This window comes from Erpetoichthys calabaricus, chromosome 6 (assembly GCF_900747795.2).
Source record: "Erpetoichthys calabaricus chromosome 6, fErpCal1.3, whole genome shotgun sequence".
Lineage (NCBI taxonomy): Eukaryota > Metazoa > Chordata > Cladistia > Polypteriformes > Polypteridae > Erpetoichthys > Erpetoichthys calabaricus.
The window spans coordinates 50,921,203-50,946,471 of record NC_041399.2 but is presented as its reverse complement, the minus strand read 5'-3'; the positions used below and the strand labels follow the sequence as shown (position 1 = coordinate 50,946,471).

The 25,269-nt window shown below is 38.7% G+C and overlaps 2 protein-coding genes across 3 annotated transcripts in view; one reads left to right on the top strand and one right to left on the bottom strand.

Annotated features, from left to right (window-relative positions):
- Positions 1 to 1,042, top strand: part of ggh (gamma-glutamyl hydrolase (conjugase, folylpolygammaglutamyl hydrolase)) — a 38,839-nt gene extending 37,797 nt beyond the window's left edge. Inside the window, exon 9 of one of the 2 annotated variants that reach the window (XM_028803569.2) lies at positions 193 to 1,042. In XM_028803569.2, the coding sequence (XP_028659402.2) occupies positions 193 to 314 (122 nt within the window). In that variant the 3' untranslated portion in view covers positions 315 to 1,042. The remainder of the gene's footprint in view (positions 1 to 192) is intronic. The other variant, XM_051929176.1, reaches the window with a different exon arrangement.
- Positions 1,043 to 11,907: 10,865 nt separating this feature from the next.
- Positions 11,908 to 25,269, bottom strand: part of LOC114653321 (sodium/potassium-transporting ATPase subunit beta-1-interacting protein 3) — a 604,448-nt gene continuing 591,086 nt past the window's right edge. Inside the window, exon 6 of the mRNA XM_028803568.2 lies at positions 11,908 to 12,639. The gene's annotated coding sequence lies outside the window, so the exon portion shown is untranslated. The remainder of the gene's footprint in view (positions 12,640 to 25,269) is intronic.

Here is a 25,269-nt window from a genome sequence, read left to right as displayed (position 1 = left end):
CTATTATAGAAAATCAGATTTTTGTTTTGTTGTTACAGCAAACATAAAACCACAAACATTTTCTATTTAAATATTTCATCCTTTGCCTTGAAAAATGTAAAAATTAACTTGAGAATAATGGGGCTTATGAATAAGTAAATATGTGTTAAATAAGAAATCATTTCATAATCATTATTATTCTTTTCTTAACAGCCAGAAAAAACTTTCACCACTTCACAACTGAAGTTGAAGAATCAAAAGCACTGATTTATAACTACAGCCCTGTTTACACAGCAGGCATCTCCATTTATGAACAAATGTATTTCTTTTCTTGACGTTTTTATAAAGCCTTAAACTTTATTGTTAAAATTATTGGCTGGTTTCAGCATTTTGAATGGTGTTGATAGACATTTATGCACTTTTAGATTATTTTGATTGCTTGATGAAACCCAAAATTCACTTCTTGATTTCTGCAATGAACACTATGTGAATTATTTGTTTAAATGCTAAAGATTTATATATTATTTTTATTATAATAAAAAAAATAATCCTTAGTTAATTTGCTGAGTGGTCTGAATTTTATTATTAAAAAACAAGAAATCTCAGTCCATATCTGCATGTTAGCAGGTCATAAATCACTGGACAGACTGCCATTGTCATCAGTTAAGTGTCCAGTTAGGTTGGAATTGCCCTTTGAAATCCATAGTAGTTTTATTAAACATTGTACATTTCCTAATAAAACATGTTTAGTTAAATTCATGGAATTTCACTGGTCAATTGAAGAGGACATTGATGATCCGAGCTGTAGTGTATGATGGATGCAAGTAGTACTCAACAACAAAAAATGTTTTTCTGTTTTATTTCGTCTTTTACATGTTGGTACAATCGCAGTTAGTTATAAATAATTTGTAAAATGTGCTTCCCAATGAACAGATGAAACATTGGTAGTCTCCTAAGGTGTAACCTGCTGCTGGCTTGGCATTTAGGACTTTGCATTGATTGGAAATGCTATTTCAAAAACCTTTTACCAGCTTTATTAATAAAATACCGTAATTATATAAAATGAAGCCATTTTATGGACTTTAAAGATATCTGTCAAATTATTCTTTGGCTGCTGATTTGTATGTGTGCATTGTCTGAATGATGGCAAGATGACATACTAATGTAAGGTTAATGTTGCAACGTGCAAATGTTTTGTGGAGAATTTCAGCTGCTTTTAGAATGTCTAGTGCATGTTATAAACATGCTTGGTGTTTAACTTGCCTTTCTGGGAGTTCAACAGGCAATTTTCTGAACTTTAAAAAACAGTCATGGTAGAGTATCATTTCTCCACACGTAATTAGTAAAATGAACTAAATAAGCTCACATTTTTTGCTCATTTGCTCTTGTAACACAAAGAGATATTAAAACAGCTGTTTTCGTGAACAAAGACGTCTTAACTTTTCAAATGTTGACCTTAGTTAGGGAGGCACCTTGCATCAGTTTTTTTAATTAATGGGTTTAAAACATGTTTTTTTGTCTGTCTTGAAAATATAACTACGGAAGAGTATTAGTGCCAAAGAGAAAAAAAAATAGAACTTTTTTCTTCACTGTTGTTGTGATGTGAGATTTTGCATATAAGTTGATAAATATTTGATATGTCTTTATGTGTAACTTAGGCAAAGCAATGTAATATTAGTGTTACATTAGTGAGAAGCATTCATGTTTAAAAAGGACTGAGTCTCTTTGAATTTTACAACAGGATTTGGGGGAAGTGCCTCAAACCAGTTTGGCAAGTGTTTCTCTGCTAAAGTCTCTCTCTCAACACCCCACCGGAAAGCCAGGCTGCCAAACTGCCAAGCTTTACCTTAACATATGGTTTGGAGGGCAGGTGTGAAGGTGTTCTATTCCCCCATTGGTCTGAAGTATGGCTGTTTGGGACTGGCTTGTATCAGAAGCCTTTAAGTACCATGACACCCTATTGGCTGTAGGGGTTGGACAGAAAATCTATAAATTTGCTCACTCCCTCACTCTCTCTCTCTTACCAAATGATGAAGGAGCATCTCACACACCATGAACTGAAAAGGACAACACAGTGAAGAGCACAGCTCGGCAGCCATATTGAGACAGGCATGCGGCCTGTTCTGAAGAAAGCTGACCACAAATGATGCCTTAACTAGAGACATTTTAAGTAACTAACACGTCTGTGTGCTGCCTGACACTACACATCACCATTTATCAGGTTGTATGGTTGCCAATATTCAAATGTACTTTGCATATTGTTATTATTTATGAATATTATCAATAATACATTGTTTAAATTGTAACTTAACTCTTGCTTGTCTTTTACTACACCTAATTGCCTGAGGTTATAGATGTAGAAAGGAAGGTGGGGAGAAGTTATATGGTATAATACCTTATAAAAAGGGGTAAGTCTGTGAGGTTTGAGGCATTCTGACAAAGGCTACAAATTAATAATGCAAAAGGGGAAAGTAGAGCAATATATTACTCTACCAAGACAAAACAACTGTGTACTATCATAGATAGATAGATAGATAGATCTTTATTGTCATTGTCACTTTTACAAAGGAACAACGAAATTGAAGGTGCAGTCGACTCAGTGTGAGGAATAAGAGTTAAAAAGACAAGAAGAGAGAAAATAATAGCAAACCGAATAGTAACAAAAGTACTTTACAAAATATACAAATTGCACTTGTTGACTTAAGTCTATATTGCACTTTGGGAGAATGATATGGAGGAGCTTTATTCTGAGTTCAGGGCCACGATTGCTTTTGGATAAAAGGTGTTTTTAAGGCGGTTTGTCCTGGTTTTCATTGCTCTGTATCTCCTGCCCAATGGCAAAAGCTGGAAGAAGCAATGACCGGGATGTGATGAATCCTGTGAAATGTCTATTGCTTTTTTGTGGCATCGGGAGGTGTAGATTTGTTCCAGAGTGGGGAGGGTACAACCAATTGTTCTCTCCGCTGTCCTGACGACTCCATGGAGCGCTTTCTTTTCTGAGGAAGTTCAGCTGCCGTACCACACACACAGTCCGTACGTGAGCACACTCTCGATGGAACAGTGATAAAAAGCAAGGAGCAGATTTTTTGGGAGGTGGTTCTTCCTGAGAATTCTCAGAAAGTACAGTCTCTGCTGCGCCTTCTTCAGCAGCTCCTTGGTGTTGGCGCTCCAGGTCAGGTCATCCTCCAGCTCAATACCCAGAAACCTGAACACCGAGACCCTCTCCACACAGGCCCCGCCAATGATGAGTGGCTGGATGTCAGTTTTGTTTTTTCTAAAGTAAGTAACAAGCTCCTTCGTTTTTGTGGTGTTGAGGAGCAGGTTATTGACTGTGCACCACTCTGACAGCCGCTCCACCTCGTCCCTGTATGCCAGCTCACCCTCCTTGCCCGAGATGAGTCTGACCACCGTCGTGTCATCCGCGAACTTTATAATCTTGTTGCTATGGTGAGTGGGGACACAGTCATATGTGTAGAGGGTGTAGAGGAGCGGGCTGAGCACACAACCCTGTGGCGTCCCGGTGTTGAGGCTGAGAGCAGTGGATGTGTGGAGACCCAGCCTGACCCTCTGGGAGCATCCAGACAGGAAGTCCAGTATCCAACTGCAGGTGAGTGATGGAAGTCCCAGATCTGCCAGTTTGGACACCAGTCGTTGTGGGAGGATGGTGTTAAACGCAGAGCTGAAGTCTACAAAGAGCAGTCTGGCGTAACTCCCCTGCTGCTCCAGGTGGGTCAGGGCAGCATGAAGGGCTGTGGCCACAGCATCCTCCGTGGATCTCTTTGCTTTGTAAGCAAATTGAAGTGGGTCCAGGTCTGCTGGCAGGCAGGCAATGATATGACTCCGCACCAGTTTCTCAAAGCACTTCATGATGACAGATGTGAGTGCCACTGGGCGGAAATCATTCAGACTGTTCGTGATGGAATTGTGAATAAAGTTAAAATGTCAACTTTAATCTCGAAAATTTCCACTTAAATCTCATTGTTTATTTTGTCATTTAAAGTAGAACGTCAAAAAATCCACCTTAAAATCGATGTCTACTAGAGTTTCTCAAACCCCATCGTAACTAAAGTAGCATGTTAAAGACTTCATAATCAAGTGCTTCCCGACCCAAACGTTAATCGCTACACGCTTCTTAAACGTGGGCTTCCTCTTGCACCGAGATGTGCAGCATTGCCACACAGAATACATTAAATTCATGATATAAAGCTTTCTGAACATTTGGAATACTAAGATTTATACTTGCTATCATTTTCATGATGAAATGCATTAAAGCATGTATATTACATTTTACAGATAAATTGTTAACTTCATTTAACTAATTTACATTTTTATTTAAATGGGGGAGCTATGGTGCAAAATAAAGTGGAGATGTTGAGATTAAAATCAACATTTCGAAATTAATCAAGAGGAAGACCCTTTTTTTCTTCGCTGTGACCCTTTTATCTTCTGTACATAACACAAATTGTGTTAGCATTTTCTTTTTTTTATTTTGTTTTAATCACCATCCAGAAAATGGGCACAATGTAAAGCATGGAGTACACTTAATTAACCAGGCCATTGTTTTAAGGAAGTGACAATTTGGACACCTTACTGACATTGTATTTACAATTCAGAGAAAATTTGCATGGCGAAAAAAAACTAATGTGCAAGATAAAGCACCAATCATCCACACTTCTAGTTGTGTTGTCCAGTAGAACAAATTAAACAATCACATTAACATTTGGGACACATTTAGGTTGAATTTCCAAACTGCTTGTCATTTGCTTACAATTAAGGTAATGGTTGAAATTTCACACTTGTCACTTGCCTTTTCTTCCCAATAGATGGCAGTATTGTCTCAGTTACAGTTGAGGGATTTTTTTTTCACCTGACTGTTCATAACATAATATCATTCCATCCATTTATATCATTCTCAAAGTCCCTTACTTCAGGGTCAGGGGAGGATTGGGGTCTATTATGGCAGCTCAGTGTGTAAAGTAGGATACAGCCATGGACAGGTCATTCGATTTCATGTTTATGAATTGCAAAATCATTTTTATTACTATTAATAATCACGATATCTGTCCATCCATCTTCCACACCTGCTTATCCGGGACAGTCACAGGAAAACAAGCCATTACCTGCAAACACTGGACACAAGACATGAACAATCCTTGGACAAGGGTGCCAGTCCATCACAGGGTGAGCATACAAACACACACCAGGGCCAATTTAGCATCTACCTCACCGGCCTGTTTTGGGCAGTGGGAGGAAACCCATGGAGCTGCAGGGAGAACATGCAAACAGCAAGCAGTGAGCACTCAGGACACAAACCCTGTAGGAAGAGGAGAGAATTTTTCATTTGTTTAATTAATTATCAGTTGTGCCCTCGGCAGTGTCGGTAATTAAATAATTTAGTAAGGTGTTTATTTTGCTTACATTTCCCTGTAAGAGAAAGTCTCTAGCCATTAGACTTAAATGAGGGTAAGTGAAGCCCACTCATTTAAAGAGAAAGAATAATACAGTTTATTGATAAGCACACAAATGATAGAAATATGATAACTTCATATACATGTTGACATATAAGACAGGACGCAGACAGACAAATGTGTAACACAGAAGAGGCTGGCTGTTCTCTGGCAATTTCGAGTTCTCATTTATCTTGGCACAGGAAAACAGTTTCATGATATCAGGTCCTCAAGGATGATGTCCGATGTTGTTTGAAGTTGTTGCTGTTGTTGCTCCGGGTTCAACTGGAGCACCACCTTGCGTCAGACTGCACTCTTTCTCTTTGTCCTTGATGTGATGCACATGCACATGCATCATGGCTGCCACGCATTCATTTGACGCGTCCTCTGAGCACGTCCTTGGAAATTAACACGACACATATGCGAGTTGCAGTACCAGCGAAAAGTCAGGGGTCACAGTGTCATAAAGATGGTATGTGACATCAGAGTCTCTGTTTACTCTCTGTATGTGACAGAAAGCCGCTTTGCGGATCGTACAGGATCAATGTGCGTGCTTCGATGTTTGATGAATGGTTCGATGTGGTGAAGCAAAATGCCGACATACAAATGTGTTCGTGGTGCTTTTATATTCAAGCATCGCATATTCCATGTTGTAATGACACGATACATTTTAAAGGTCTCACATATCTTCTTCTGTCCCGTCTTTTTATTTTTTACTTTTTTTTTTTTTTTTTGCACCTTCACAACAGCATCAGAATGTATGGCAGCGTATTTGAGCCACAGAGAAAAAAAAAAGTTAGGGACACTGTGAAAAGGTGCATTTTGTGGTTAAAGTGGAAATTTCAGCTTAAATCTCAAAATTCTACTTTCATCTCGTAGTTTATTTTATCATTGAAGTAGACCGTCATAAACGGCATCATAAAACCGACCCCGTTATTAATCGCTATGTGCTGCTTCTGGGGCTTCCTCCTGAACTGACAGCAGCGGAAAACAGCAATAGATCGCCATACAGAACACATTAAATGTATGATATTCCAGCTCTCTGCACATTTAGAATCCTTAGATTAATACTTGATATCACTTTTATGATGAAATGCATTAAACTATGTATATTACATTTTACAGATAAATCATTAACTTCATTTAAATAATGAATACTGTTAATAATTACACATTTGGGGGTGACACGGTGCCAGAGCGGTAGCACTGCTGTCTCACAGGGAGTCACGTCCCTGGTGTTCCCTGCCTGGAGTTTTCCTGGTGGGTTTCCACAGTGTTCTTCGGTTTCTTTCCAAAGATATGCAGGTTTGGGGATTTGGTGATGCTAAAATGACTCTACTGTATGTGTGTGCTTGTGTTCACCTTGTGATGAGCTGATGCCCCATCCATGGATTGTTTCTGCCTCGTGCCCAATTCTAGCTGGAATGGGCACATCCCTAGTTTGATGGATTTAATCATTAAACATCCATCCTTCTCAGAGATACTGTGGTAAGGTGTCCTTGAAATTTAATGGATGTTTCAGGCAATTCACAGCACTGCGAAACCGAACCTGTTGTCACCCTGACGATATCTTGCACTGCCATCTGGTGGAATCTTCCAGATTTACGTAAAGTACGTGCCCAAGTATGAACAGTTCAACACTTGCGAAGCAGTAGTGTCCACAGGCACACATGTCACGTCATGTTACTCTTGAAGTAATGACTCCTTCTCAGTCACTGGCACAGAGCTTGGCTTGGCAGAGTGGACCTCAGCTTTCAGGTACCCATGGAGAACAGGATTGTCAGCTCCCCAAAAAGAAAGCAGCTCGTCAGCTTTTTGGCTTCAGGTAGAGATTTTAGAGAGAGCTGAGCGGAGGAGAGATGAGTGCTGCTCGTTTTGGATGAAGATGTAACCTCTGGTGATTTCATCACGGTCACTTCCAGTTACAGGATCAGTTCCTGCTCATTGTAGTCCAGATTTCAGTTCAAAGCCTAAGGTGGGTGTCTTTATAGGCACCTTCATGTCTGAGGGGCATCTGTGAAGGTGTCAGCTTACACCTGAGATGAAGTACTGAGCTGACCAGGTGTGGTACAAGCTGCAGCTAAGACATTTTCTCACAAAGCTGCATTTCTCTCCATTCCTGTTATATCTGCTGTCTTAACAGGCTGAACTTGCTGGCCTACAAGCCCAGTCTCTTTAATGCGAGGCGGCGGCACAACCAGTGCCCCACCATGCCACCCATAAGACCACCTATGAAAGCAAACTTTTTTCTTTCAGTTATCTACGAAATTTGTGCTGTTGTGATTGTTCACTTGGGATTTTATTCAAGACTACGTAGTCTACAGATGTGGCTGAAATTACTCAAACCTTTCACTGAAAGAGAAAACTCACAGAACTAAGCTGAAACTGACAAAATATTTATCACATTTCATAGAACAGAAACCTTGCTTTTGGTTTATGACCCAATGTATTTTAAATAATGACATTAGCTGGTGGACCAATGACCTGCTACTGAGACTCAGCTTTTGAATACTAAGCTGTACGTTTCACTCCAAAATGTCCTGACTTTATTGTGCCCTGCACAGATTCATCTTCAAAAATCACAACACAAAGTTGGTGTGATTTACCAAGAAGCTCTCATTTTGTTTTCTCTGTCCTAAGGACAATTTCTGAGAAGGAATGGGGCTTATTTGTGTTTTTATTATAGAAGTGAGATCTTTCTTGGTCTTCTACCATGAAGACTTGTGACTTGAAACTGTCGTACCTTGAGCTTGAAGGACAGCTTGGACCTGTTTTTAAGGTTCATTTGTTCTTTCTCTACCATTAAAACTGTATTTCTCTCCGTTGGCTCCATCTTCCATTTGCAGCCATGTCCAGGGATGTCGGCTGCAGTTGAATTGGCCTTAAACATCTTAATAATGTTGCCAATAGGGGTTACAGGAACATCAAGCTCTTTGAGAAGGGTATCGCTGCAACCAGGAGCCAAATGTCGAATGTGAGGGACTACAGTGTCCAGTGGGAGTGACTTTATTGTCACACCATCCATACACGGTATTACAGCATACGGTGCCATGAAATGACATTCCCTAGGACCTCGATGTAACACATACAATTAAAGAGAACACATACAGTATACGATAAAAAACAGGATAAGTGCAGGACAAGTCAGGAACCACAATATACTATACTAGTTGAATAGATTGAATAATCTTGAGATAATTAATTAATTATAGATTAATGATAACAACAACTGACAATAAGACACAATAGTAACAGATGTACAGTATGAGTGTGGTGTATCATTCGGATCAACTACTAGAAGCAGATCTGTGGAGAGGTGGACAGCATAGAGTTCAGATTCCAGACTGCCAAAGGGTAGAAGTTGTTGCAGAACCTGGCAGAAGTGGTTTGAATGCTACAATACCTTCTGCCAGATGGAAATAAGACAAAGATACTGTGGGAAGCATGGGAGTGCCATAGGCTTTGCGAGTGCAATGCTTGATAAAAATGTCTTCATTAAGTTAGAGTGGTCCCATTGATCTTGGCTGCTGTGTGTACTATCCATTGTAGGACCTTGCAGTTCCTAAACCAGAGAGAAATGATTTATGTAAATCTGCTTTCACAAGATATGGTTTGTAATAACTTCTGGTAGGCTTAACTTTATTATGCAATTTAATTGGAAATATCCAAACTGGCCTTTTAAAAAATTCAATTGGGGTGATGGAATTAAAGATCTTGGTGGGGATCTTAGGCTAGCTATCCTTGGTCTAGGTCTGTGTTTTGAGAACATGGCTTAACTTTTCTTGCAGTGTATCCTGTCAATTCTGTTTAAATTATATATTTAAATTGTATATTTTTACTATTATATATAGTATATGCTTTGAAAACTTCAGAGTATTCACCACAGTCTTTTTTTTTAACAACTTCATGTGTGACAAACTTTTATTTTGAAAACTCCATCCCACCCGTCAAAAGTACAACGTATGTCCCCTCCCACTCGAAAATTGCCCCTCCTACTCAACATTCGTCTCCTGGCTGCAGAGATACATACTTGAGCTCTTTGGAGATGGTCTTGTCACCCTTATGTTGACTATGTTTGGGTGTTACTGTCTGTCTTGTCTCTTCAGTCACAGACTTGCTCTTCTTTTCTATGTTTAGTGTGACACAGTTGAGTGAGTTCTTTTCTCCATTTAAACTGGCTGAATGAGTGATTACTAGATTGATGACACCTGAGATAATCATTAAAACACATGAACAATCACCACAAAACAATTATTTCTTATAGATTCAAAATAGTCTATCTATCTATCTATCTATCTATCTATCTATCTATCTATCTATCTATCTATCTATCTATCTATCTATCTATCTATCTATCTATCTATCTAGTTCCGATAGTTTTGTGGCGGCCATTTTGGAATGCCTTTGTAGAATTGAGCAAGAATTTTGTTTGTTTCATGGATTTTTTATTTTTTTTCTACTGCAAGCCAAAGAAGAGGATGTACGGATAACAGAAAATCTTCTAATTTCAATACCTTTTAGGAAGAATGGTGCATAATTTGAATAAAATGCAAAAGGTATCGATATTTTTGGCTATGTCTGGATGCAGCTCTTGAACCAAAACTGTAATTGCTGTCCATGTGCGACTCACTAAAACCTTCCTGAAATCTGCTTTGAGGATTTGACAATACATTTTTGGGTCCTTGTAGTGTGTTTCACAGCTGGTGATGACTTCTCATCCATGAGCTGTATGTAGAGTTTACTTTTGTGACACGGGTCAATTATTAACTGTTCACTTTCACTTCCGTAGCCTGATATTTTGTTTCCATTTCTGTGCCACGCTTATCCTGGACCAGTCTTAGGACTGAGGCCCATATGTCGCTTTCCTCAGCCACCCTAGCCAACTCATGCTGTGGAATCCCAAGGTGTTCCCAGGCCATCTGTGAAATATAATCCTCCCAGTGATGCATAATTCTCACCTGGGGGTGTCCTTTCACCTGGCCATGCCCTGTCCTGATCACCAAGATGACATCAGTCTAACGCAACATTCTTCCCCTGAAAGGAACCCACTTGCTCGTCCTCCTCAAGGCTTTGGTTGCTGTTCCGATCTGAACATATCATTATAGGAACTGTCACTCATGGTCCTAGATGGCAGCAGTTTTCATTTCATTTTGTAACCCTAAGATGATCTTGCAATTAAACCCTCCTGTCTAATGTGGTGGGCTTGTTTCCTTTCACAGCCTGTCATGTCACAAACACCTGATGCTGTCCTTCATAATTTAAATGATGTCAAAAGAGAGGCACATGTTTCACGCAAAGGAACACAATCATTTGGTTTTCTGTTATTTGTTTGGTGTTTTGTCTCAAAATATTCTTCTAATGCTGTTGTCTTTTAACACAGAAGGAGCATGTTAAATCGGCTAATGCTAACACCTGCAGTATTTCCGTTAAATGTATTTAGAATGACTAACGGCCGGGATATACTTAATGCTATATGACGCGTACACTAGGGGATGCAGCTGCTACTCAGGCAATGCATTGTCTATACTTTCACACATACTTTATGTAAATCTGGAGGATTCCAACAGGTGGCAGTGTAAGACATCATCACAGTGAAAAAACAACGTCCAGTTTTGCTGTGTTGTGAAATGAAGGAAGAAAGTTGTTGAAGATAAAAATTCTTTGCATTCTGATGTTGTTGCAAAGGTGCAAAAAAAGACAGCAACAGAGACACAGAAAATGGCATGTGAGATCTTTAAATGTATTGTGTCATTACGATGGGGAATATGTTACGCTTGTATTGGCTATGTGAGAAATGCATGAAGAAAAACACCACTGATACTTTCATATATCAGCATTTAAGTTTGATGATTTGCTTCACCGCATTGAACCATTCATCAAACATTGAAGTATGCCGATTTATCCTGTTGGAACTGCATTGCGTGTGCCTTCACACTGCGTTATCTTGCAATGGCCGAAATCCCAACTTCGTTTCTCATACATTTTCCGCTTTGTACGAAGTTAATGTGGACTTTGGCCAGGTTATTCGTTCATAAATTGTATGTATCTCTTCGTAGTTCTTGGTGAAACAAGAGACCCCACAACATACCATGTAGTTCACGGCATCCATAAGTGTACAAATTTGAAAAAATAAAATAAGCCCATTACTTTTTCTTCTAAATTAAATAAAAGAGAAAAGGGCTAGATATGAATAAAAAGCTGCCAAGATCCGGTGTTGCATATGCCGCCCTTGTGCTGTACCGTACAGCAATTATCAAATGTAATTGCTCGGCTTCACAAAAAGCTTTCATCCTAAGCATGTTGTGTGAAGAAATGTCTTTATTGGTGTGACCTGAGGTGCTATACAAGCATCCACCTTGCAAAGAAGAAGGCTCTCTTTGTTCTCAGACATACAAATGAATTTTTTTCAGATCAAAGTACAATTCCTCTCACAAAAATCACCACATTCTTTCTAAGAAACACACAAAATAGCACAGCTATGTGTCTTTTACAGTATATTTACACGTGTATTAAATTGTGTGGCTTTCCTGTTTAATTCACAGTTGAATGACAAGTAAAAAATAACATTGTACAGTTTTTTTTTTGCTATAAAAGAAGGCTTTAGCAATGGAGTTTCATTGAACTATCACAGTACACAAAATATAAGAGAGGCTAACATGATACTACAAATATGACAAAATATGAGAAAAATGCAGAACGTAAACATGATATATGCCGCCTGGTCTGACGTTTAGTAAATTCCTGGGCCGTCTTTGTTTTCAAGGTTGTAGACGTGAACCCCTCCTGACCTGTACATTAGTGGCTCAGGTTACAATTCATTAATACAGAAATAAATACATAAATAAATACCAATCAGGCCAGGGCAGGTTTTCTTGTCTTAGTGGTAATTTTACAGGGAATAACAGTTCAGCTCCCTTTGTTCTCCCAGAAATTCCCAACGTAAGTTCTCATGCTATTAGATATCATGGACAGTATACCTTAACAACAAATACAAAAAGTGAAGCGCAGTTTAAACACTGTGATCTATTGAGAGCTTTCAGTATCAGGCAGCAGTCTAGGAACTCGGTCAAACTTGGAATGCCTGCAAGTGGATGCAAACGGTAGTCCAGGTATAGCACGGTCTTCCTCTTTCTTCTAGGAGTTGTGGAACATTTTTATTCTTTTCCTTGCTTTTTTGTTTATAGTGATTTGCTTTATTGATATTCCATTTGACCTATAAGAAAAAGTAAAAAAAAAAAATTACTCAGGAAAAAAATTGCATATTTTAAATTTCTTTCTGTCCGATTTGGCTGACCATTTAGTGGGTCAGGGTCAGGTTCATCATAGCACATCTCTTCAGGTACAGGCAAGGAAGATGCCACATCGCTGCACAATGCAACACACTTTCTATGGAATATAGAGCAGCATATTAATAGGGTGGAAATGCATTCTATTTCCATAAGCAAATCATTCTTTGATGGCACCTTTATAGTGCAGCATCAGCGCCAAAGGACACAACGGATTGATTCTCTTTTCTTTACATGGCTTTTTGAGGTGGCTCACTATTTTTAAAAGAACTGCTTGCTTTTTGCCACACTATTTAGAAAAAGCACCCACAACTGTACGGAGCTGCCGTTTTTATAGGTTCTCCAGCTATATATGATGTAATATGCCCGCTCATTCTTTTGGGGATTCATCCCTGGCTGATGTAACATTTCCAGCGCCATTGCAATAGCAATGTACGTGCAGTTGACCGGAAAACCAGATGTTGCTGTGAATTGCGCTTTGATGTTTCGCAGTTGAAGCACAATGTAAGGAAATCTTATATATCTGGATGACAAACGAATAATATCATCCTATACAGCCGGCATGGCGTGACTCAGTGACGATTGTGAAATACCCGATCAGTCAGCAAGTTCAAGTTGAAAAGCTCCTGTAGTTAAAAACTTGCAAAGGAGCAGGTAGAGCACAATTCCTCAAAGTCTGCATTTGTAAAGCTGGCGCCAGTTCAGCACACGGAGGATAGCTCTTGGAAATTGAAATTGAAATACAACTCAGTCATCATCATCATCTATAAATGCACACTCTCTTCTAATTCTTCCATTTGCAATGTCTTCTAACAACGCTAAAGCGGCTATTGTAGTTGGAATAGTTTGGCCATTCCATACTTCATTATATTGTTACAGAAAGATTAGAATCGAGTGAATTAAATTTGTCAATGATATGCAATCAATTTTGGTGTATTTGATAAATCCCATGTCATTGAGGCGAATATGAAAAAGAAAGGTAAGTGACACAGAAACAGTAGCACTTGCTTTGATGCTGGGTGCCACCAGTTTGCAAAACTGAGTAGAAAAGTGCATACGCAAGGTAGGGGACTACAGTGAAAATGTGTGTGGCTTTATTCCAAGTTTATTATACATTTCAAAGTGTGCAAGGAAATGGTCGTACACACCGTGAGGCCCCTGGTGACTAATTTACATTGCCATCACTATCGCTCGATTCGAGCAATGGCTCAGTTTCTGGGTGTTTCTAAAACTGGCTTTATGACTTTTCGTTTAGCATTGTGTTTTTGGTTGAAGGCTCCGCCCCACTCATGAATACTAATGAGTTACCATACCGTTATCATAATTTAACAGAACACAAAGAAATATTCATGATGTTTTGCAGCTTGATGTAATTTCATTCACTTGTTGGCAGGAGAATACTGTCAAACACTGTAAAAGCAGATCATTACCATCACCCTGAGTCTGACTCGGGCTTAACCGTAGAATTCTGAGGTAACACCAAGGAGATTAAGGACTCTGTTGTATCTGTTACTTGTTTATTTGTGTTACATACATGCATATTGATTTATTCTTATTTATTATTTGTGGTATTTTATTTATTAATTCATATAAATATTTATTTTCATTATTTTTCTTTTTACTTGCAATTTTGTGTCTTTAACATCCTGTAAAGCAGTTTTGGGCTACATGTTTTGTATAAAAATGTGTTATAAAGATAAACGAGGTGGTTGTTGTTAACACTGGTATGAAGAAAAGGAATGTAGTCTTGATTAATCACATTTTTCTTCCTTAGGCAAGACCAAAATAGATATGAGATACATAATTTTCGGGAGATGATTTTTTTCTCACTAGCTTCAATCAAGAACTGTCATAATTTGTGGGATTCTTTTTATAAAATAAGGCAGTTACCTGTCTGGGCTTGCAGCGTTTTCACTTTGTTAAGATTTTACATCATCTCAGTGTTAATAGATTATTTTTCAAGTTTATGCATGTTGAGATTGCAAGATTTGTATAAAGTGTTAATTGATGTTTAAGACATAGTCTAGTGGTCTGTAGTTGCCAAGAAAATTCTCAGCAACAACCTTGAATGCCTTCCATGTGATTTCCTGCAGGGCCACTATCAGATCTTCAAACCACTTCTCACTGATGTCTCATTTGTAGATCAACAAAAACGCCTGCCTTAATCTTGGCATCAGTTATCTGTGGAAATATCTGTCTCCAATATCAACATCCTTCACCTTCCTTGTTCACTGCTTTTATGAAAGAGGCAATAATATCTTTGTTGGGTTGACAAGTGGTTTGTGCATCTCGCTTTTTTGCTCTGCAACCAAATGCTTATGGAGTGGAAAGTCCTTTTAATGTATTGAGACTCTTTAGTGCAAGTGAAGTAACAGGACATGATACACAGTATCTGAGCTGCATTTCTACTAGCACTGCCACTACTTTTGCAACACCAAAGACGTTCCACTCCTTGTTGCTGTACTGTACGTATATACTTATAATACAAGAAGAAATCACCAAAATAGGTAATTGCAATAAAATGGTATGTGATAGGAAAATGTAAAGATGATTTTTGTGATCAGCAGGCCTATCTCCATAAGACACACTGAAAAGTGTTCTAAAGTAAAATCTTTTATAATAAATAATACATTGCTTTTTGCTGCATGCAGCCTCACAATTCCTCCATTCTGGCAGAGAGGCCTATAGTTTGAAATGGCTTGTAATAGGGAAATAGAAAAGTCCATTTTGTGTAGGTGTAGTAATTGTGGCCCAGAAACTGTGCAGGGCAGGCAAGCAAGGCTCAGACTATAATTTTGTCAAACTGAGGGTCACATGGACATGGGAAATACATAATGCTAAAAAATCAAGAATGATTAATTCAGTGCAACAAAACACACATTTCTTCTTTGCTTTCACGTAAAATCAGTACATGAATTTTAAATAACCACGACAGGCACTAAGCTGATAATAATGGATGATTCATCAAGCAAACCTGGAGCAGTCAGCACATGCACATGCTTGTTATTTATGATTATTGTTATTATTAATTATTTGTCAGACTCCATTATCTAATCACTATATGTAAAAGAAAGTTTTTTTCTATGCATTCTTGCATGACCTGCGTCCTTTCACTGATTAATCCTGGTCAATGAGGTGTATCACTCTGCCTGCTTCGCACAGCTTGATCAGTGGTGACTTGGTCATGGAGCGCAGAGGGTGGTAATCCACAAGAATCTTGAACATGTAAATGTTAATACCATTTGTGGGGGAAAATATTATTATGAGCATTTCAAAATACTTTATGATTTAGTGCTGTTGTCTACATAGGGAATAAATGACTACCTTAACGTGTGATTCAGACAAGACTTAAGAAATTCATTCGTTATTTTAAGGGGCAGCAGTTACACTTAAAACAGAAATCATTAACACAATAACATATGTTGCCTCACACGTAGTGGTGATTTCAAGTCTTAGTGACATAAAACCAATCCAAAGATTTGGATCATTGAAAGCAACACCAATAAAAGTCACAGTGGTCTGTTAGGGCACTGGACCAAAACTGTCTGAGAAATCAATTAAAATTAAAAGGAAGTATAAAGCACAAAATGCTGAATTAGAGAATGCTATATTTTAGGGTTATTGCCCTTGCTTAATTTTATTTCATGTTTGTTTGGTATTTTTGTTTCATACATTTCCATCTTTTGCTAATTCTGTTCTAGGCTTATCTTTATGTGAAATAAGTTTTTTCTTTAATAATGTTTTGTTATTTAGTTTGTAAGTATTATGTTTTTATGTTCTTTGCATTGATTCCTTGTGTATTGTGGGTGAAACCCCAGGAGGCAGGGCCACCCTGATGTCACTGCTGAGGGACTGCCATCAACCTTTACATATTAGGCTGAGGAGAAATTCTTCGGTGGTTCATTGATTGTCGAAGGGTGCTTTTTCTGTATTATCAGCAAAAGTATATTACATGCATTTTTTTACGCTGTGCGGTTCTGGTCTGGTAACATCACTTCAGGAGAGGCACACCAAATCAACAAGCTAATTAAAAGGGCTGCTCAGTTATGAGACGCACACTAGAAACCTTGGAGGTCATAGCGAAGGAGAGAATTTAAACAAAAAAGAGTGCTATTATGAACAATGCTGCACATCCTCTCTCTGACACACTCACACTGAGGACTTGCAGCCAACAAATCATTCAGGAGAAATGTGTCAAGAAACACTATGGGGGCTCTTTTATACCAACAGCAATACATTTGCATAATGCCTCACTGGGACTGGGACTGGCAAGTCAGATGTCTTTTTAAATTTCTGTTCCGTTTTAGTCATTCTGGTATGTGTTCAGACCATTGTATGTATATATATATATATATATATATATATATATATATATATATATATATATATATATATATATATATAATGTATGTGTGTTTATTTATTTAAAAAGCATCTGTACAAGGCAAAAATTCCCTCTGGGGGCAAATAAAGTTCTATCTATCTATCTATCTATCTATCTATCTATCTATCTATCTATCTATCTATCTATCTATCTATCTATCTATCTATCTATCTATTTCTGTTTTCCTAAATATTTAGTTTCTGTTTTTGGATTATGAGTTGTAGATTACAGTTTTGGACTGGTTGGCTTTTACCTCATTTTTGCCTTTTTGCTGTTTTTGTTTTTATCCTGCATTTATAAATTTGAACGTTTAATTCCTGTTCCCCATTGTGGATCTGTGCAGGCTGAAGCTGGCCTATAGAGTTATAGATCAGGTTGTCTGGGGTGAGGCCTAACTTTAGGCAAGCCAGTGAAAGTCCTTGTCTGATTAATGGGTCTTTTTGAGGTCTTTCACCCATTTCTTCATGTTTGAGACAATCAGACTGGTGGTGCAGTGCTCAGTGCTACTGCCTGTGGGTTCCAGCATCCTGGGTTTGAATTCCATGTCTATTCTTTGTGTGGATTTTGCATATTCTTCTGTACGGGTTTTTCTTCGGGTATTCCTGTTTTCTCAACACTTTCAAAAGACTTGTGTGCTCAGTTAAATGGCAGTTCTATGTTGGTTTCATGTGAGTGTGGCAGTATGTGTTATGTTACATCCAGGGTTTATTTCCTGGCTTGCATTTATGTTCTGTTTTATGATGTTTTTTGTTAGTTGTGTATTATTATTTTCATGTTTTATGTTATTTCTGTTGTGAGTGTGCAGTATCATTTAATATTTTTGCTCTTAAAATGTGCTGAAATTTCTTGTGATTTGTGGATGGAGCCCCAGGAGGCGGGGCCACCCTATCATCACTGCTGCTGGGCAGAGAGACCCAGCAGTGGATGACTGAGCTTGTTAAGATTCTTTCTGTATTTTTACATTTTAGATTTCTGGTTTATTGATTCTTCAGTACTATTGGATTTTGCTTTTAGATTATTTTGTGACTTGGCTGTTGCAGATTTTCTTGTTAGGCTCATGTTTTATCTCTTGAACTTTTTGCTATATTTTACATTTTGTTCCTAATAAACTTTTCATTTTTAATGATTCCAGTTTGGATTATCAATACCAGCCAGAAATGTTATGGTTTCTCTCCCTTATAAGGCATTTTTCTTCAGTTTGGGACTTAAACTCACTAAACTTGTAATGTCCGCTCCTGATTTTTAGGCATGGTTGACTTTAGCCTGCAGACTGCAGTTTGGGACTGACTTCTAGTAAGCCTCTTTTGGGAAGGCTGGTGGAGTTCCTGGCCTGTGGCTGTGGTTTCACACAAACCTCTCACCATGTTTGTGATTCCTGAATACAACAGTGTGGGTGTGAGTAGCACCGGGGATGGTCTTCCAAAATTGGCTTCTGCCTTGCATCCAATGAGCAAGTTCTCACAGTCCAACTTCCTATCACCCTGAATCGGATTAAGCAGGTTTGAGAAATGTATAAACAGTACATCATTGCCCTTTTATGCTCCCTTTTCAGGTTTCAACAGATTTCATGTGTGTTTGTGGTGTATGGTATGTGATGTGTGTTGTTTGTAGCACATGCACATTTAATTCTGAGAGGACACAAAAACCAGGAAATGCACAGAAAGCTTTTAGGAAGAGTGTGTTAATCTGCACTAACATCAAAATTACACTGTATTGTCTACGTGCATGGGGTCAGATCAGCATACATGGAAAGTACAAACTGGTCCTATCAAAGTGTTTTTGAAAATGCACCGCAATGTCCTGTTATGTCATTTTCTAATCCAGACCAGAAGCCTATCCCAGATAGCATAGGGTGAAAGGCAGGAACAAACCACGGACAGGGCGCCAGTCCATAGCTTGGAGAACACACACACATACACACGCACACACACCAAACACACACTAGGGCCAATTTAACTACAATTTAATGGATGTTTGTAATTAAAATCTAAAATGAATCCCACTGTTTCCACTACTCAATGAACTTCTTTTATTTTTTGCTTTCATTTAAACAGGCAACTTTATATCTACCTCATCTTCCTCCACCAATCTTACATGAATCTTTTCTTTCACCCACCTTTTTCATTTTAGGACATAGGACACTGGTGCCTATTCTGGCAGCATTGATACAAGGCTTTAAAAAGCCCAGAATCATCACAAGTTGCACTGACATTAAGCTGGTATAGAGTAGCCAGAGAGTGGAATTGTGAGAAGCTGCCAAAGAAAAGCCACACAAACATCGGGAAACTGTGCAGGTGTAAGCCAGTAACACTAACCGGTGTGCCATTGTGCTGACACAACAGGAAAAATGAGCAAAAGTTTAAAATGAGCGGCCATGTACAGCAGAAAGCTTAGGAAACACATGCTAATAACCTATTGAAACCTTATAAGAGCTTTGTAACGATGACTTTTATTATTCATTACTATTAATATTAACATCATTGGATTGTTTCCCCTACAGAATATGGTGATTTTACTTTTAACATAACAGTTCAGCACAGACTAAAGAAGAAGAAAAAAAAATGTTGTAAAAGCTTTGACTGTTCGATTTTTTTTCAGCTCCAGATGGAAGAGGGTTGCACTTTATAAGTAAGGAATCAATAAAACACTTAGCATTATGAGCGGACATAAAATGTACAATTATAATCACGCTCAAATCCTATGTGCAGATGGCAGAAATATAATGTTCGGAATAAAGGGTAGGAAGACTGGCTGAAAGGTATGCAGAGTGCACAGTCTCAGCACAATTTGAGACATCACCAACACAAAATCGCTTTGGAAATGTAGGCTTTCTGGAACATTCCACTTTTTATTACCAAATAAAATCAAATGCATGTCTGCACAATTGCATCTTTAACAGAAATGTTTTCCAATATTGCAAAAAAAATAATAATAATAATAAGTCTTTCCAATATGAGAAAAATCATTTGACATTATATAAAAAACAATGGAAACCTGGAATTTTAAATTTCAGTGTTTACTCTTTCTGAATTTTAGGAGTAATATTGAACATAATCTTAGAGATACTACACAGTAGATACTATTAAAAACAGTGGCAGAAATGGTCTTGTAAATCATATAACAAATGTATTAAAATATACCAAAATAATATTGAATTCCTTCATTCACATTTGTAGGCAGATTCTGTAGACTCCTGCAGCTTGTGTATGAATTGATAATCCTGCATAAATTTTTATTTTTATAACAATACTTCATTAAACTGCATCTATATCGATGACCGGCTGTCCTTCATTGACAATGCTGCAACTGCCATTTTGAACAACATCTCCAAGATCAGGCTGTATCTGACGGAGTATGCAGCCCAACTCCCAGTCCAAGCTTTGGTCTTGTAATGTCTGGACTACTGCAAGACTTTGCTGGCAAGAGTACCAGCCCATGTCACCAGGACACTGCAGATGGTTCAAAATGCAGAAGCACATCTGGTGTTCAACCAGCTGAGACGGACACCTGTCTGCCTCTACCCTGGTTTCCTGGCTCACTATACTGGCTCCCTGCAGCAGCACGTACAGTATTAACGTTCAAATCCTTGATGCTTGCCTACAGAATAGTTAATGGGTCAACATCTATCTATCTATCTATCTATCTATCTATCTATCTATCTATCTATCTATCTATCTATCTATCTATCTATCTATCTATCTATTATCCAACCTGCTATATCCTAACTACAGGGTCACGGGGGTCTGCTGGAGCCAATCCCAGCCAGCACAGGGCACAAGGCAGGAACAAACCCCGGGTAGGGCGCCAGCCCACCACAGGATCTATCTATCTATCTATCTATCTATCTATCTATCTCTCTCTCTCTCTCTCTCTCTCTCTCTCTCTCTCTCTCTCTCTATATATATATATATATATATATATATATATATATATATTCATAGCATTCGTAGTCTGAAACACAATCTGATTGTTACCAAAGTAACGCATGTGGTTGGTCTGCAAGTCGGCAAACGTCTGCCACGCCCTCAGACTAAGAATGCTATGAATGTAATTACTCCGATCTCCAGGCTGTCAAATAAGCGAACCACATGCTGTAGCGCAACGTAAAGGGGCTTCGCCACTGACGTCCAAGGTTCGATCCCCATGAGGGGAGCAGTGGAGTGTGTACACCTGATGAGCGCAAATAAGGGCGAAACACGTGTTGTATACTCTTTGCATTATTTGACAGTAAACTATGTAATATAGGCGCTGTCGTCCCCTTGACCCCTCAGATCAGATACCAGATAAAAGTCCAAATGTTTACTTTATTATAATAATAAATGTGCACAAGCACCTCCACCTCCAATATACTTAATAATAAATCAATAATAATCCCAAATACACAATAATCATAATCCTCCACACCTTCCAGCAGCTCAGTCACCCTTCCTCCCAACTCGGCTCAACTGCTGGGATCTCCCACAGTCCTTTTATACTTCTTGACCCAGAAGTGTTTCTGTCCCTCAGTCCATATGACTTTATAACACTTCCGGGTCGGGTAAAAACTCCTTTCCTTCAGCCCGGAAGTACGTAATTTCCTCTGTCCCTGTGACTAGGACATACTTCCGGGTTAAGTGAAAACGCAAGTCCTTGAGCCTCCCTGCAGTGTCCCCTGGCAGCCCCCATGGTATCCAGCAGGGCTGAGATGAAAGACTCCAAGTTCCATGATGCCCTACTGGAATTCGGGGCCCCTCCGTGTCGCAGGGATGGCTCCATCTGGCGGCTTGGGGGCATTGGCCGGGATAAACTGCCAGCCATATATCACAATATATAATATATATATCTGTATATAAAAGGAAATCCTGGAATGGAAAGCAAATGCAAGGCTACGATACGTGATAATCTCAAAAGACGTTTAAAAGACCCACGAGACCAAAGAGACTTGCCACGGTGCATCTCGCAGGGACCATAAACATGAGACTTGGTGCCAAGAGATTGTCCCAGGGCCGTAGCAAAAAGGACAGCAGCTGTACAGGCTTTAAAAAGATCGAAGGGTTGCGCGACGGCAGCTACCCCAAACGAATGTGAGCAGCGTTATACATCCTGCAAGAAAGAATTCAAACACGCCCGGGGCCAGAAATAAAAGACAGGTATTGCTTTTACAAAGTCACGCGAGACCATGCAATAAGCCATCATTTAAAACAAGTCAACAGACCTCTAATCTAGCAGTTGTTGGATTGCTTTTGGCAGGCAAGCATCATGTGCTCGGAGCTCTTAAAACAACGACATGCGACAGGCAGAAGAGGCAGCTAGCAAGCAGCAAAAAGACAGCAAATGATCCAAAGGCATATCCTTAGCGTACGTTCAGCCGCAACACCCTTCACAACATGAGCAGTATTAAATGTCTGGGAAGAAAGAGATGTAAACACGCGCGGAGCAGGAAATAAAGAAACAAGTATTGTTTTTACAAAAGGTTTTAAAGTAAAAATGAAAATAATGCATATGTAACAATTCACAAGAAAATAACAATCTCTTTAAATTGTAGATTGCCTGCCTAAGGTAAAGTCATCCCTGATGAATGGGGACGTGGGAATGAGGGGTTCTTTCATCGGATTAGTGCTATTTCAGATGTTGAATTGCAAAATGGGGGAGGCAGCTTGATGAATGAGGTCTCCAGGAATTAAAACAAATCCAAATCATATTATGTGATATCATCTAATGTGAAATTCTACTCCGTACTTCTAGAATTTTTATTTTTATATTGTATTGAGGATTTATTCTGTTCTATGTATTGTACTGTATGGCTCAGAATTAAAATACAATGAGTAAAATGACAAAGTAGAACTTCATAGAGATGTTTACAAATGTTGGCGCTAAACGCATACAGAGCAGGTTAGAGACTATGAAACCAGTGAAATTAGAAAGGCTCAAAAAAAAAAAAAAATGGCGCTATACACATGTGGAGAAAGTTAAAGGATATGAAAGTAGGAAAATTAGAAAATATAAAAAAGAAAGTAAAGATCGCAGTAGCGCAAACAAACAAACTGCCTCATTTAACTACAGTGGTGTGAAAAACTACTTGCCCCCTTCCTGATTTCTTATTCTTTTGCATGTTTGTCACACAAAATGTTTCTGATCATCAAACACATTTAACCATTAGTCAAATATAACACAAGTAAACACAAAATGCAGTTTGTAAATGGTGGTTTTTATTATTTAGGGAGAAAAAAAAATCCAAACCTACATGGCCCTGTGTGAAAAAGTAATTGCCCCCTGAACCTAATAACTGGTTGGGCCACCCTTAGCAGCAATAACTGCAATCAAGCGTTTGCGATAACTTGCAATGAGTCTTTTACAGCGCTCTGGAGGAATTTTGGCCCACTCATCTTTGCAAAATTGTTGTAATTCAGCTTTATTTGAGGGTTTTCTAGCATGAACCGCCTTTTTAAGGTCATGCCATAGCATCTCAATTGGATTCAGGTCAGGACTTTGACTAGGCCACTCCAAAGTCTTCATTTTGTTTTTCTTCAGCCATTCAGAGGTGGATTTGCTGGTGTGTTTTGGGTCATTGTCCTGTTGCAGCACCCAAGATCGCTTCAGCTTGAGTTGACGAACAGATGGCCGGACATTCTCCTTCAGGATTTTTTGGTAGACAGTAGAATTCATGGTTCCATCTATCACAGCAAGCCTTCCAGGTCCTGAAGCAGCAAAACAACCCCAGACCATCACACTACCACCACCATATTTTACTGTTGGTATGATGTTCTTTTTCTGAAATGCTGTGTTCCTTTTACGCCAGATGTAACGGGACATTTGCCTTCCAAAAAGTTCAACTTTTGACTCATCAGTCCACAAGGTATTTTCCCAAAAGTCTTGGCAATCATTGAGATGTTTCTTAGCAAAATTGAGACGAGCCCTAATGTTCTTTTTGCTTAACAGTGGTTTGCGTCTTGGAAATCTGCCATGCAGGCCGTTTTTGCCCAGTCTCTTTCTTATGGTGGAGTCGTGAACACTGACCTTAATTGAGGCAAGTGAGGCCTGCAGTTCTTTAGACGTTGTCCTGGGGTCTTTTGTGACCTCTCGGATGAGTCGTCTCTGCGCTCTTGGGGTAATTTTGGTCGGCCGGCCACTCTTGGGAAGGTTCACCACTGTTCCATGTTTTTGCCATTTGTGGATAATGGCTCTCACTGTGGTTCGCTGGAGTCCCAAAGCTTTAGAAATGGCTTTATAACCTTTACCAGACTGATAGATCTCAATTACTTCTGTTCTCATTTGTTCCTGAATTTCTTTGGATCTTGGCATGATGTCTAGCTTTTGAGGTGCTTTTGGTCTACTCCTCTGTGTCAGGCAGCTCCTATTTAAGTGATTTCTTGATTGAAACAGGTGTGGCAGTAATCAGGCCTGGGGGTGGCTACGGAAATTGAACTCAGGTGTGATACACCACAGTTAGGTTATTTTTTAACAAGGGGGCAATTACTTTTTCACACAGGGCCATGTAGGTTTGGATTTTTTTTCTCCCTAAATAAAAAACACCATCATTTAAAAACTGCATTTTGTGTTTACTTGTGTTATATTTGACTAATGGCTAAATGTGTTTGATGATCAGAAACATTTTGTGTGACAAACATGCAAAAGAATAAGAAATCAGGAAGGGGGCAAATAGTTTTTCACACCACTGTATGTACCAGTCTAACTTTGGTTTTGCACAATAATTACTACACTATTGCACCTTAACGCTTAATTCTACTTTATTCACATAATTATACTTATTTATTATGTTCTACTATACTGTTATCTTTCAATCTATGACTTTTTGTTAATCTAACTGATATTCTTCTAACTTTGCACAGTTTTTGATAAGCAGATCAGGATGCATTTCATTGTGTGTTGTCCTGTATAACTATGCATGTGACAAATAAAGAATCTTGAGAATTTCAAAAACAGAGTTTACCGCACATGCATTTATTGGTTACTTTGTTCATGTATATATATTTATCTGTCTGCTTATTTAAAAAGCTACATTTACCCCAGGAGTCAAAAACGTTCTGTCTAGCCCTTGTACAAAAACCTATACAAAAGCTGGGGTATCACCTTGGTAACCCCATGTACTTTTGGAACTGTGAGAGGAAAATAGCACGACTTTACAGACAGGAGTCCAATGCAGAACTCTACTTACTTTGTTACTTTGTAAAAA